Source organism: Abramis brama (genome assembly GCF_963993115.1).
Source record: "Abramis brama genome assembly, chromosome: 19".
Taxonomy (NCBI): domain Eukaryota; kingdom Metazoa; phylum Chordata; class Actinopteri; order Cypriniformes; family Leuciscidae; genus Abramis; species Abramis brama.
In genome coordinates, this window is record NC_139981.1 from 20,192,954 (window position 1) to 20,207,738 (window position 14,785).

The 14,785-nt window shown below is 37.7% G+C and overlaps 1 protein-coding gene across 1 annotated transcript; it reads left to right on the forward strand.

Annotated features, from left to right (window-relative positions):
- Positions 1–1,564: 1,564 nt before the first annotated feature.
- kcnk1b (potassium channel, subfamily K, member 1b) lies at positions 1,565–13,398 on the forward strand. Its single transcript, XM_084094036.1, has 3 exons — positions 1,565–2,067; positions 5,287–5,682; positions 10,939–13,398. Exons 1-3 carry the CDS (start codon positions 1,713–1,715, stop codon positions 11,199–11,201), a joined length of 1,014 nt encoding a protein of 337 aa, XP_083950162.1. The 5' UTR covers positions 1,565–1,712; the 3' UTR covers positions 11,202–13,398.
- The last annotated feature ends 1,387 nt before the right edge of the window (positions 13,399–14,785 follow it).

The following is a 14,785-nucleotide window of genomic DNA, read 5'->3' on the forward strand; positions in this document are numbered from 1 at the left end:
CATTAGTCACAATTCTGTGCTCATGGGAGTCACTTCAAAAACTTTACATACTCAACGTTATCAAGACAGTTGCGAAAGTACAGTAGTCAACATTTGAAGTGGATCAAAAAAGTTTGTCAAAGTTGTCCTAAGACAAGAATGGGTATTGTTCAAAATTCATGTATGACTTTGATGAAAGGTTTTGATCCACTTTAAATTTTAAATGTTGACTACTGTAGTATGAATGTAATCCGGATATGCTACATTCGCCATGTTGTCATTTTCATGTGACCTGCAGAGTCAGTTTTTTTCTGGTGTTGTGCTGAATTTCGACCCGCCAAATTATTACCCCCCTAGTATTGGTAGGTTTAGGATTAGTTGTGGGGGAGGGGTTAGGATTAGGGGTGGGGTTAGGATTAGGATTAGGCAATCAGGTACTGACTTCAACAAGTGGGTAATAATTTGGCAGGGGGTCAAAATTTGGCACAACACCTGCTTCACTGCCATTCACAAATCCTCTCCCGTGGGATAGTAAAGTGTCCATCGTATGCATTGCACACTTCAGAATCTCGTCGAAACGAAAGAAGTAGGTAATCTGCATACTTTTTTGCCTACTCCTAAATGAGTAGCCTACTGTGAATTCAGACATAGCCTAGCCTACTTCTTTTGTCTCATACTTTTTTTCGCCTACTATATAGTAAGGAAGTAGGCTATGTGATTTTGGATGCAGCCTACCTGTGTGTTTGACTTGCCTTTGAAAAGACCACGACAGCGATTCGAAAGCATACGGAGCTGTCTGCTCTCACTCTCGCGGTACTTTGTTTGATGTCATACACCAATAGGTCTGCAGAGTGCCGCTTCAAGTCAAACACACATAACGACTCTCACGAGCTGGTTCATTTCAGTGAATCAACAAAATAATTCCCCAATGAATAGGCTTGTTCGACTTGAACCGGCGTTGCACAGACCGATCGGTTTATGACATCAAAGTACCGCGAGAGCAATTCAAAAGCATAAGGAGCCGTCTACTTTCTGTTCGCTCCCGCGGTAGGCTACTTTGATGTCATTCACCGATTGGTCTGTGCAATGCTGGTTCAAGTCGAACAAGCGGCGATTAATAAATGTTAGCCTACCATTTTATTCGTTTGAGTTGGCTACTTTTATTCAATATGTAGAACATAAGGACAAATTATTGAATTGCATTTAAATGCTGTTTCTATAAAGTCCCTGAAAATAAATTAAATAGCCCAATCGTTGCAAGAATTGTAGGTCTAATAGGCCTACATTGATTTCTGATGTGTTCTGTTCAGTGGAAATAAACCGATTCAGTGGCTGGCAGCAGACTCGTTTGTTTGAAATAGCCTATTTCTGTCTCAAAATAAGCAAAGGGATCATTATTGGAACCAAAATCATTGAGAAGAACCAGAATCGGAAGTTCGGAACCAAAATCGATTCGCATCTTTCCACAGCAACCATGCTCTGCCTGAGATTGCAACAATGATGTAAGTAAGTAGGAGGGTGTTAAACTCGGCACAGACAGTGATGCTCTTTCCTCTCTTGATGTGTTACCTGGTGGGCGAGAGCCAGTGACGTCACGTCCCAGTTACGAGCTGAGCTCGATCTTCCTCGCGCTGCATTCGGAGCCACTCGATTAAACAAGGGCATTAAAACGCATCTAAACCACACGAGCCCGACATCATCAACATCGGATCTAATAATAGGGAAAACTGAAGATGCTCCAATCCCTCGCCGGTAATTCGTGTGTGCGCTTGATTCAGAGCAACAAATCGGCATGGTATTTTCTGTTTCTGGTGCTCGGCTATATTTTATATCTCATATTCGGTGCGGTGGTGTTCTCCTCTGTGGAGCTGCCGTATGAAGACCTCCTGCGCCAGCAGCTCAGAGAGATCAAACGACAGTTTCTCCAGGAGCACGAATGTCTGTCCGAGGAGCGGCTGGAGAGGTTTCTGTCCAAAGCGTTGGAGGCCAGCAACTATGGGGTGTCTATTCTCAACAACGCATCGGCCAGCTGGAACTGGGACTTCACCTCGTCTTTGTTTTTTGCAAGCACTGTCTTATCAACCACAGGTGAGTCATTGAGCAATGCGGATAAAGTCATAAAGTTATATGACTGCATGACATTAATAACTAACCTGCATACCTGATACTCTGAAGATCGGATGCAATTCATGTTTTTTAATGGTGCACCATTTGATGATTCTATATATTTGCAATGACCTACATTTATTTTAAAGGCTTCAGCAAGGCATCAATAACAACAACACACAACACAGACGTCTCATTTGCCTTTTCCGACTCTTTTTCAAATAAGTTTAATCCACTTCTGATAATAACAGAGAAGTTCTTCTCCTTTTGTAGCCTTCTTGTTTTTCTCCATTTTCTTTGTTCCCTTCGAGAAGCTGTCTCGTCTGTCATTTAACACCTGCCTTAACGCAGAAATGTTACTTTAGACAGGTATCCAATTCTCAAACGGGCATGAAACGGACAACAACTTTATAGAAGATCTCTACAATTTAGTCTTATTCAGACTGTGAACTACAGAAATGGGCCTGCATGCTCAAATATACAGAGAAGAGGAAGCTCAGACATGCAGATAACGATTTTTAGTTTCTGTTCTATTGAAGTGGACTACATATTGTTTCCCAGAAATAAGAAAACTTCTCTCATTATGAAACACGCCATTCATAACAAGCCTCAGCATGTACAACTATCCAAACCAGTAGGCTATAACATGAAAGACTATATATTCTTTAACCCTGTAAAGACTGACATAATAAATAATTATTAATTATGAATAAAATGATTAATTATTGAGCAAAAATATGCAACTTGGTGCAGATGTTTTTATTTAAATGGATAAAAAATAATATGAATTTTTGAGTTTGTATGTCTGCATGTAAATATCAGTTATCACTTTATATCTCACAATAATATATCTTAGTAAGATGATATTTAAATGCTTTTATGATCAAAGCTCTGTAGTTTTAATCGTGGTGGGCAAATCATATAATGCAGTGAAATACAATGAATAAACATTTCTCAAAAGCCTGATGTATAATTTTGTATACATTTTAACATGATTTAACAAAAAATAATAATAAAAAAATATGGATAATAAAGTAAATCTAAGATGCTTCAGTCCAGTAAATGTTCATCTTATTAATATCAAAATTAATAACAATATTTTCAGTAATAAAAGTAATATACAAAATCATTCAAGATTTCATAGCAAAAGGACACGTCTACCACGACCACATATTTAGAATTATACTAAAAGGCCATTTACTTACTATAATGTATGAACTATTAATCAGAGGGTAGAAGGCATGTAATAAGTGAGGGTTAGTGGTATAAAAGGAGCATCTCAGTCTTTGCAAGCAAAAATGGGTCATGACTCATCATGGCTCACCCCTTTGTTCCTAATTTCATGAGAGAATTGTCAAACAATCCAAGTCACATTCTCAATGCCAGATTGCAAAGAATATGGGTCTTTTACCATCTAGCATACATCATTTTATGAAAATATTCAAGATATCCAGAGAAATCTCAGTCCACGTAGGGGCAAGGCAGGAAATGTGCGTGACCTTTGAGCCCTCAGATGTCATTGCATGAGAAACCATCATGCTACTGTGTTAAAGATAGCCACGTGGGCTCGAGGGTACTTTGGAAAACCGTTGTCACTTAACAAAGTATACTGGTGCATCAAGAAATACAACTTCAATCACTGTTGCGCAAGGAGAAATACATCAGTTCTTTGCAGTGATGCCGCTGACATCTATCTTGGTATGGGGGTGCATCAGTGCAAACGGTATGAGTGACTTGAAAATGTGTGAAAGATTGTACAGAGACATATCATAGATGTGTGCTCAGAAATAACCATCAAGATGACATCTTTTCTGGGAAGCAAGACAATGCCAGGCCTCATTCTGCACTTGCTAGACACTACACCGTACAGTGGATGTGCCTGACTGGCTGCCTGAAGTCCATATCTGTCTCTTATTGAAAATGTATGACCCATCATGAAAATGAGAATCGGACGTCGTCCACGGACTGTTGAGCAGCTGTCTTGTATCTGGCGAGATTGGGTAAAAAATCCACTGGCAAAACTGCAACAAATAGTATCCTCAATTCCCAAGTGATTAAAAAGTGTAATTAAAAGGAAAGGTGATGTGACACAGTGGTAAACATGCCTCTGTCCTAACTTTTTTGGAGGGTGTCGCAGTCATCAAAATCATGTTAAATAAAATTAAAAAATGGGGTTGTGTGAGTAAAATCACTGTGATGATTTACCAGGAAAAAAAGTTTTCAACCATTTTATCTTTAACACAGACATTCAATATCTATTTCCCCTTTAGATGTATGCATGTTGCACAAAAGATAGTTTCAGATCTTCTTTCTTTTTATCTAAAAAAGGAAATTTGAACAAGACAGTTTGATAGAGAGCAGAATAAGGCCATAGAAGTATAACCACAGTTTTTTAACCTGATATGGCAAAGTCATCACATAAAGGACATCATGTTCCTCAAGGGCCAGAGCATGCTCAATGGCTAGAGAATACCCAGAATGCACTGTGAGAGTCGCACGCGTAATTAATTTGAATTTCCACGTCTGACCAGAAGATGGCGCACGCAGATGAATCATCCATCCATTTTCCAAACCACTGGTCCAATACAGCGTTAAATCTTATAGGTATGAATTCCTTTTTAATTGATTATTAAATTGTTTCATTAAGGTTTATAGATGGTTTCCATGACAGAGTTCAGGAGTTTGGGATTAAATTTATGGTAATCACTAGAAATTGTTCTTTGGTCATTTCCCTTTCAAAGTGGCATTTATGTCCTTGCTTCCTTATTAATTGACTTTGCTCTGTAACGCAAATCCTTCTAGCACGGTTGTGTCTGAGGCTCGAGGCATTTAGAGACCCTGCAAACTAACCTGATTGTTGATGCTCATAATGTGAGATTGTCCATTAGTTGTGAGCTCTAGGGAGGCATCAAACTGCTGAGGGCAGAAATGAGAGCAATATAATCTGTTTATCTCAGGGACAAGCACAAAGAAATGAAATTACAGTGCTTGACTGAATGATTAATTCGTTGATAATCCAGGATGGGACTTAATCTACATGTTAATCTGTGTCTGGCAATGGCTGTGAGACAGTATGGTTTTGTTTTCAGTGATAAGAATAGTGTGTGCTAATCCATGGGTATATGCTAGTCTCCTGAAGGAAACGTTTTCATTAAGTAAATGGGAATGTTTAATGTGTAATTTCCACTTTATAATTCACAGGATATGGTCACACTGCTCCTCTCTCTGATGGTGGGAAGGCTTTCTGCATCATTTACTCTGTGATTGGCATCCCTTTCACCCTCCTCTTCCTCACGGCTGTGGTGCAAAGGATCATGGTCTATAGCACATGGCGGCCCGTTATGTACGTGCACACGCGCTGGGGTCTGTCTAAACCCCTGGTGGCCCTCGTACATGCAACCATGCTGGCCGTCGTGGCTGTGTCCTGTTTCTTCCTCATCCCCGCGGCCATCTTCTCTGCCCTAGAAGAGAACTGGAACTTTCTGGAATCCTTCTACTTCTGCTTTATCTCACTCTCCACTATCGGTCTGGGTGACTATGTGCCTGGAGAGGCCTTCAACCAGAAGTTTCGTGAGCTCTACAAACTGGGCATCACTGGTAGGTGTGGTCTCTATGTGCTTTGCTTTGTTTTGTTTTGGCTTAGAGCTGCACGATTCTGGATGAACTGAGAATCACTTTTTTTTTTTGTTTCAAACGGAAATCACGATTCTCCCACGATTCTGAACAGACAACTAAACAAAATAACATGAAATTTACTAGAGGTTCTGACAAAATATAATTGCTACTGTGTGTTTAAAATGTTTAAATAATCCAAATGTTTTTTTTGTTCGTTTTTTGAGTGAATGATTCAATGACTCACTCATAAATACTTCACTTGTTTCATTCATGGATGAATCAACGTTTTTGAACAAATCTCTTAAATTAATGATTCAGTGACAAATACATTTTTAACAGTCACTTGTCGCCAACTACTGGTGTAATGATGTAATCGATACAATCGTTATTTGATGCGTCAAGTTATTTTCAAAAGGTGATTTGCTCTATTTTGATCACTTCCATAGACATCAGTGTTTATATTCAAACTTTAATATAAACTTTTATCCCAGTAGGCCTACTTCTTTGGTAATATGAATATTTGTAACAGAAATAACGAGACAGTTTGTGAAGCTGTTTCATACCTATACATGCTAAGGAGTTTATTTAGTTTTTATTCGATTATTTTTCGAAAATTCAGAAAATCACAGTTTATGCAAGCCGTGTTTCCATTAGAGATTTGCGCAAAACTTTTGCGATATTTTCTAAATGTCGATAAAAAACTATTGAGAAAAGACGGCGTTTCCATTAATGTGACTAAAACTTAATTTTTTCCTCTCACGATAAGGAGACGTAGATGTGTTATCCAAGCATTAATGGCAACGAAAGCCCCTTATACTTAGGAGCGCCACATATGAGGTGTTTCTAGGTGTTTCTCCCTCATATCTGCTTCAAGGTCTTGATTAATTGTGGCATTTCTTTGTTGTTTAGAATCCAGTATTCACGTAATTTTTTACCCTTTATGATTTTAATAAAGAACTCTGTCTCGTCTTCTGATCGACTTTTACGTAGGCGCCATGACCTGTAAATGCGAAAAAAGTTTCCATTGCAGTTTTGTGAAAGTTTTGTCCTTTTTCAAAATTATGTTTTATTATCAAAGTTCTGGAGGAGCACATTCAGATAATCAAACCTAATTAGATACGAGCAGAGCACACTCTGTTAATCAACCCAATCAACGAGTTAAGAGGTGTGTATATATACAGCAAACTTGCCTCCGTTCATTGACAGTTTAACAGCACCCCATGGGGGTTCTGGGTTCGGGCAAAAATTCTGAGCTCGGAGCCCTCCCCCTGGGCAGCACGCCAAATACGCATAATCTTTACTCTGTTTAATTGATGTTAGTGTGAACTTGTGAATTGCCTGAAAAAATACCTCATGCGAGCGTAAACACTTTGCGATATATGGGAGTTTTTGCGAAATTGAAGTGTTTCCATTGGGCGCAATTTCAATTAGCACAATTTAAAGGGTAATGGAAACACATCTTGAAGTGTGGATTTTTGTCAGAATGCAAAAGATAGAGGACTTAAACTTGACTGAAAGCCTTGAATATGTAAGGAATAATGGCCGTTTCACCTCAGTCAATTTTTCCGCTTATACTACAGTTACCACACATTGTTCCGATGATGTTTCAAGACATTTGTCAGGTTTTTGTCCTTAAAACACTCTTGTGTGTGGGACTAATTTCTTACTCATCTCATCATCTTAAGATGTTGCTATTTCCAAAACATCATTTTAGAGCTACGGAGGCTTGAGCCACTGATAGCAGACTAATGCAGTTATTAGAGAGTGAAAGAGAGAGATTAAAGATTGTGTCTCTCAACTGTGTTCGCAACAGTGCCTCTACCAATAGCGAAACTGTAAGTTGATCTTCTCCAAGATCAGTGCTGTTATTACCTCGCTAGTGAGAAATGCCATGTAGCTTTTTTTGTTAAACTGTTTTACTGATAAAATCTTCAGAGCAGTGCTGAGTGTGTGTGTGTGAGAGAGAGAGAGAGAGAGAGAGAGAGAGAGAGAGAGAGAGAGCGGGAGAGAGAGAGAGAGAGAGCGGGAGAGAGAGAGAGCGAGAGAGAGAGAGAGAGGGAGAGAGAGCGGGAGAGAGAGAGAGAGAGAGAGCGGGAGAGAGAGAGAGAGGGAGAGAGAGAGTATGTGCTTTCCATACATAAAACCTAATTTTGTGGCAAAAAAAAACATGGAAATAATTTGTTGTTTTTATCCTGTTGTTTACTATATTTATTTTCTTGGTTAGTGTCATTGTGGGTTTTGGTTCTTTTGCTGTTGTCTGTTGTAAGGACCTTTGAAATAACTGAAATCATTTGGCAAGGTGATATGGAACTGTAATGCGTTCAAGACCTGCCTGGAACTACTTAGCCGTGCGTTTCCCTGAAAATAATTGCACACCTTAAAACATGTGTCACCCAATCAGATTCAAGCTGCCCCATAGTATAAATATTTGTGTGTATTAAAAAAACTCAAAAAAGTCTCAGAAATGCTGACATGAATAACATATGTCAATAGTAACCATGTTCTGTGGTATTTTTGTAATCTAAACTGATTTTATGTTCTAGTTGTAGTTTTTGGTTACTAAAATGTTAACAATGTGGTCCAATTTAATGGCCCTTATATTTACTCAAGCCTTTTTTTCTCATAGTGACGTATTTTATTTAGTAAACGCTAGTCGATTCAGTTCCTGTTCTCGTTAGTGAAACTGTACAATATGTAAGTAAAAATACTCAGCTTACTTCCTTTTGTATATCTAAACATCTTCATGTGTAAGTCTGGCCTGTTGTCATAGGAACCGATGGAAGGTAAAAGGAAGTGCATGTGATTTAAGGGTTCAAATGTTCTTCCACTGCTGCTCTACTGCTCCATCTAGTGTTTGTATTACTTATGAAGCAGTACAGCTCTCCTTTTTTTTAAAAGTTGCATGAAAATCCCACATGGCTTGCGTACTTGTGTGGGTTTAGTTGATGCAGATGGCGCCATCCTTCTATTCAGTATGTGGGAGTCGGTGAGAAAGGTCCACATTTGCTGTCGTAGCGTAATTGTGGAGGAGGATATGGTATTTGTGAGGCCAACACATGCTGAGTTGGCTTGAAGTCTCATATTTCTTTTGCTCTGACTCTCTGCAGTCTAAAAGCATTTTATTCATGATCCTTGAAGTGGCATATACACACCTTTCCTTTAAAGTTAACACAACATATTTTGCAACCTATTTTATTTAGCATTTTGTAATGTGATGTATTTTTTATGAAGAAATTTAGAACAGGACTTAACTTTAGGCCTATCCATCAAAAATCGGATTGTGAAAATGGGCATTATATGCCTTACTTAAAGGGATAGTTCACCCAAAAATCCAAAATTCTGTAATTAATTACTCACCCTCATGTCGTTCCAAACCACAAATGAAGATCTTTTTTAAGAAATCTGAGAGCTTTCTGTCCCACCATAGACAGCTACGCAGCTATCAATTTGACGCTTCAAAAAGTTCATAAAGAGATTGTAAAACTAATCCATATGAATTGAGCAGTTTAGTCCAAATTTTCTGAAGAGACTTGAGCCGCGTTTCCACCGAAATTACCCGGAACAATTTGTCCCAGGAACTTTTTTACCAGGAACTTTACCAGGCAAATAGTCCGGTGACGTAGGACTGCGCGCGACTTTACAGATCCCACTGGATTTCATCCATGAACTCAGGCATGAACTCAACCAATCAGCATGTTCAGCGCCCAAGTCCCACCCCTGAAAGTTCCTGAACTTTGAAAAAGTACTACCTCGTGAGCAGGGACTTTCGGAGGGAATATTTACCCGGAACTTCATTTAGGCCCTGGTTCCTGCGGTGTACATACACCGAGTACCACCCCAAATTACCCCCAAATTACCCGGAACAATTTGTCCCAGGAATTTTTTTACCAGGAACTTTACCAGGCAAATAGTCTGGTGACGTAGGACTGCGCCCAACTTTGCAGTTCCCACTGGATTTCATCCTCTGAATTTAAGCTTAATAAAGCCTGAACCTCGTCGTCGGTCCATCGGTCGTATTTTTTAAACTCCATTGTTGATTCGAATAGCAGACGACTGTTACTGCACGCACCACAACAGATGGTGGTTGAATAAAATGCTGCATGGAGTCAGCCAATCAAAATGCGGCATGAACTCAACCAATCAGCATGTTCAGCGCCCAAGTCCCACTCCTAAATGTACCTGAACTTTGAAAAAGTACTACCTCGCGAGCAGGGACTTTCGGAGGGGGAAATATTTACCTGGAACTTCATTTAGACCCTGGTTCCTGCGGTGTAAATACACCGAGTACCACCCCAAATTACCCCCAAATTACTCGGAACAATTTGTCCCAGGAACTTTTTTACTAGGAACTTTACCAGGCAAATAGTCCGGTGACTAGTTCCTAGAATTAAAGTTCCTAGTTCCTGACTAAAAGTTCCTAGTTCCTGGGGAAAGTTCCTGCGGTGGAAACATGGCTTTGATCGCTTTATATGATGAACGGATCGAATTTAGACTTTTATTCACATATAAACATTCATCAACTCACACATCAGTTATGTTAAACGGAAGGTCAAACATGTTCTCTTGACTGTTCATTCTCGTTTTACGCAGCACGTTTGAGCTTCTGCAAGAACCAATGAGGTTCATTCTTGTATTACGCAGCACGTTTGAGCTTCTGCAGGAACCAATGAGGTTCATTCTTGTGTTACGCAGCACGTTTGAGCTTCTACAGGAACCAATGAGATTTGTTCTTGCGCAACAAGCAGGTTCGGTTGATCTTCTGTTTATGAGCTTCAATGTTTAAATGTCTTCATATAAAGCGATCGAGTATCTTCAGAAAATTTGGCCTAAACCTCTCAATTCATATGGATGATCGATCTCTTGTAACGAAAGTCATACGGGTAAATGATGATAGAATTTTTGTTTTTGGATGAACTAACACTTTAAGCTAGGTGGTTGGAAGGGTATTGCAAGTAAAAAAAAAAATTGTGTTATAGCAATTTATTGCCCTTTTATAAAAAAAATATAAAGACATTTTTAATATCATATGTTTAAGTGTCCATTTGTAACATTTTGCCAGACTGGAGAAAACTCCTTTCAAGCTACAATGAAGCAAGAAACACACACACACAGACATGTAGAGCATGCAGAGAAATGTTTGAGGTGAAACACACCATTAAACTCATTTAGTTAGCATAAACTCGGTAAAAAGTTTACATTCCTTCATCTCTCCATCTCTCTCCCCTTTGTGTTCCACAGTGTATCTCCTCCTCGGCCTGATTGCCATGCTGGTGGTGTTGGAGACCTTCTGTGAGCTGCAGCAGTTGAAGCAGCTGAGGAAGATGTTTTATCTGAAGAAGGAGAAGCCCCAGGATCGCCTGGCCATCATGGAACATGACCACCTGGCTTTTACCTCCATGCCAGACGGTACCATCAACTCGCCCCAGGAAGATAAAACCGAGCCCTTTGTGGACTTCCCTGTCCTAACCTCTCCGGGAGGTGATGACCCCATGATCAAATAGATGTTTTAGCTTCCATCAACATAACCTTCGATCGAGGAAGACATCTTTAGCCGAGGGTTCTCGCGTGTAACTTGCTGGCCACAGAATTGTGAAAATTACTTGAATATATCACTTGAGATTCTGCGTATTTAACAGCCCTCTACAAAACGATGCCAATCTGGCTTCCTGTTTCTTGACGTGATGAAACCGTTCAGTGTGCTAACTGAATATCTGCAAATGATCATAAGCACACTTAGGCCTAGCCCATAAAAACCCGGGAGCTAGATTAAAAAGCATACATAATTGCACACTAAAATCTAGTATGTACTTGTGATAGTACTATTGAGATTGTCGAAATGGTAGAAGTAACCCCGACAGCATTTGTGGTATAATGTTGATTACCACAAAAACTTTTTTTTAAGAAAGCAAAAATGTGGGTTTCATTGAGGCACTTACAATGGACGTGAATGGGGCCAATTCATAAACACTAAAATACTACATTAATACTATATAAAATATACTATCATTGTATGGACAAAAAAACAAACAATGGAAGTCAATGGGAACCAAAACTGTTTGGTTATCAACATTCTTCGAAATATCTATTGTTGTGTTCAGCAGAAGAAAGAAATGAGGGTGAGTAAATGACAGAATTTTCATTTTTGGGTGGACTATCACTTTAAATTTTAAAAAATTGGACCCATTTACTGTAATAGTAAGACCCTTATTGTAACCTCAAATTTAGGTTAAACTTGTATTGCACCTGGAATATTATTTTAAAGTCAAATTTTTTTCAAAAATAGACTCTAAATTGTAAAGCACTCCTGCCGTGATCTAAACTTCGAATAAAGACCACTGTCTTCTCAGATCTTCATAAATATGTTGTGAGTGCTCAATATATATTGTTGGAGACCTGTCATCAAACATAGTAGTTGCACATCCATCATCTGTTAAGTGTTATTCCAGACTCACATGATCTACCTTGTGAGTTTGCTAACAGTAAGATTTAGATTTTAAGATTTAAATGATATCTTCTGCAAGTGGCTAACGAAAATATTCTAGCAGTCTCATGAAGCTGTATTGCTCTAATGCATTAAAAATGTTAAGACTATGATGCACTATAATGCAGCATATACCGTAGCATCATAAATCGGTGTCGAAGCGCAAAAAAACGTATACTTAAAGGGGAGTCATTACATGTTTTAGATGACAGTTGAAAATGTAACATTTACCTTAAAGGAGAGTTTAAAGGTGTTTTAAAGGGATGCCATACTGTATTCTTTTCTTGATACAGTGAAGAAAGTGATATTTTACCTTGGTCTCAATATTATGACGCTTGATAGAGCAAGTCAATCTCAGTTTACATGGATTTTTTGAATCCAAGGCTGGTTCTATGTGTCTTTGTCTTGAGCTACTGAGATCCAGCACAATGTCTTTACATACCAAAAATGTTTGACTAAAATCTAGGATTTCTGAAGTTTGGTTCAGTATTATCGACTAATTGACTGTATAAAACTTAGATCATCCAGATCTTTAACTGTTTGCATTCAAAACAATTTTGTGGCTATTTAATAAACATAAAAGATTGAATTATATTTTTGAAACATGCTTGAAATGTTGTTTACAACAGAATGCTTGTGTTTGTATTATGAGAATGACTGTTGTAGGCACAGACTGATGACTACTGTTTAAGGTCCCGTTGGAAGATCACAGTGTACAGCAGATTTGTTGTGTCACAATCACCACAGTAGAATGTCATGACATTTTTATCACAATAGAATAAAAGCTGAATGTTTTAAGGACTCATTTTAACAGCTGTTTTGTCTGACTGTAGGGATTATTTACAGATAGTGCTGTTTTATAAACATGCTGAATCCGAGCTCAGGCCATGGGAACTTGAATGTGCTGATGTGACATATTTATTGTGTAAATAATGAAATGCTTTGTGATGTCAGTGCTGGATTCTTTGTGCTTATTTGCCCTTGGTGTTTTGCTGCATTATTCTCTGTATGATCAGCTACAGTGTCTTAACATTGAATCAGTGCAGCATAAAATCATGTATGTATTAGTTATTGATTTTTTTTATTTTATTTTATTGGTGTATCAGTAGTATGTTTAGAAATGCACAAGGGCATATGGTCTTGTTCTCCGTTTAAGATGTGTGTGAAATACTGGTGAATAAATGTTGTCATTTCAATAGATAAAAATCCTGACTGGATTAATATAGCCTTGCAAACTTTTTATTTTTTTTATTTTAGGGAAAAGTCATCACCATTACCAATCCTTTTAAATGTTCAAAAATGACCAGAAAAACAGTGCAATAATCTTTTTTTATTATATATATTATTGCTGTCATAAATTAACACATTAATGTTATCCTTGCAAGCACAATTAAATGAATTGTTAAATGTACGTAAACAGTTAGGGTGAAAAAATAAGATGTCAGATCCGAGTCATGTGCGTCAGGTCTTAAAATGATGTCAGTCATATTGTTAATCAAATAACAAAAAACAGAGAAAATCACTCACTGCTTTTATAGCTTTAAGTAGGATTAATCTATATTTATATTATAATTTATGCAGTGAAAACTTGTGTTTGATATCTTTATTTAATTTCTGTATACATCTTACCCGTTAGACCCATTTAAAAATCTTAAAGCACAACGGTATTTACAAGGTCACATGGATCAAAAACAATAACTTTTTGTGCATTTTGACAGTGAAAGTAAAAATCTGAACCGGTCTGACTGGGCCAATAGAAAAAAATTGAGCCCTGATATTTTGAAGGCACAGATAAATGTGACATTTATTATAATGGGTTTATGTGAAGATTGTTTTAAGTTCACTTAAATTAAAAGTTGTGTTTTTTAAAGCACAATAAATGTATTAAAAAAAAAAAAAAAAGCTTTCAATTATACTGGAATGCCGAATGCCTATAATTAATGGGCTAAAATTGAGAGAGAAAAATAAATCAGTTTCACTAGACATCATAGTGGTATTGGTATTAGTGATGCTTTCTTTCATAAAAAGAGATGCCATTAAACAATGTGCAAATAATATATTTTTTTTAATTGATAGCATTATATATATATACAGTATAAATGCATTTCATGCTCTGGTGTTTAGGACTTCTGTAACAAATAGAAAGCCATCTTTAAATTGCTTTTTGTGAGTGCAATTGCAATTGAAATGTAATTGCTAAAAAAAGAAAGAAAAGCTAAGCCAGGAATAACTGGAAGTTTTAAGTAAAATGTGTGACTCAGATTGAGAAAAATATAATACAATGATGAAGTGGGGTGACATTCAAAACGCAAAAAAAAAAAAAAAAAGATAAAGTACTATTGAATCAGTCATTTAAAAAAAGAAAAACTTCCAATGGAACTATAAAAATAGAACTGGTTAAAAATAGACTATAGGATATAGCACTTGGCTGCTTTTAACCTATCCTTTCTGTTACCCCAATCATTAACAGATTTAAGCATTGACACTTTTATATGGCAGTATATTTTAGACAAAGTGGTGTGAGGAAGTAGGATGTGAACTTGAACCTGGGTCCCCATGAGCCAACAGCTCTAACAATTGCAATATTAACAGTCAAAACAAAGG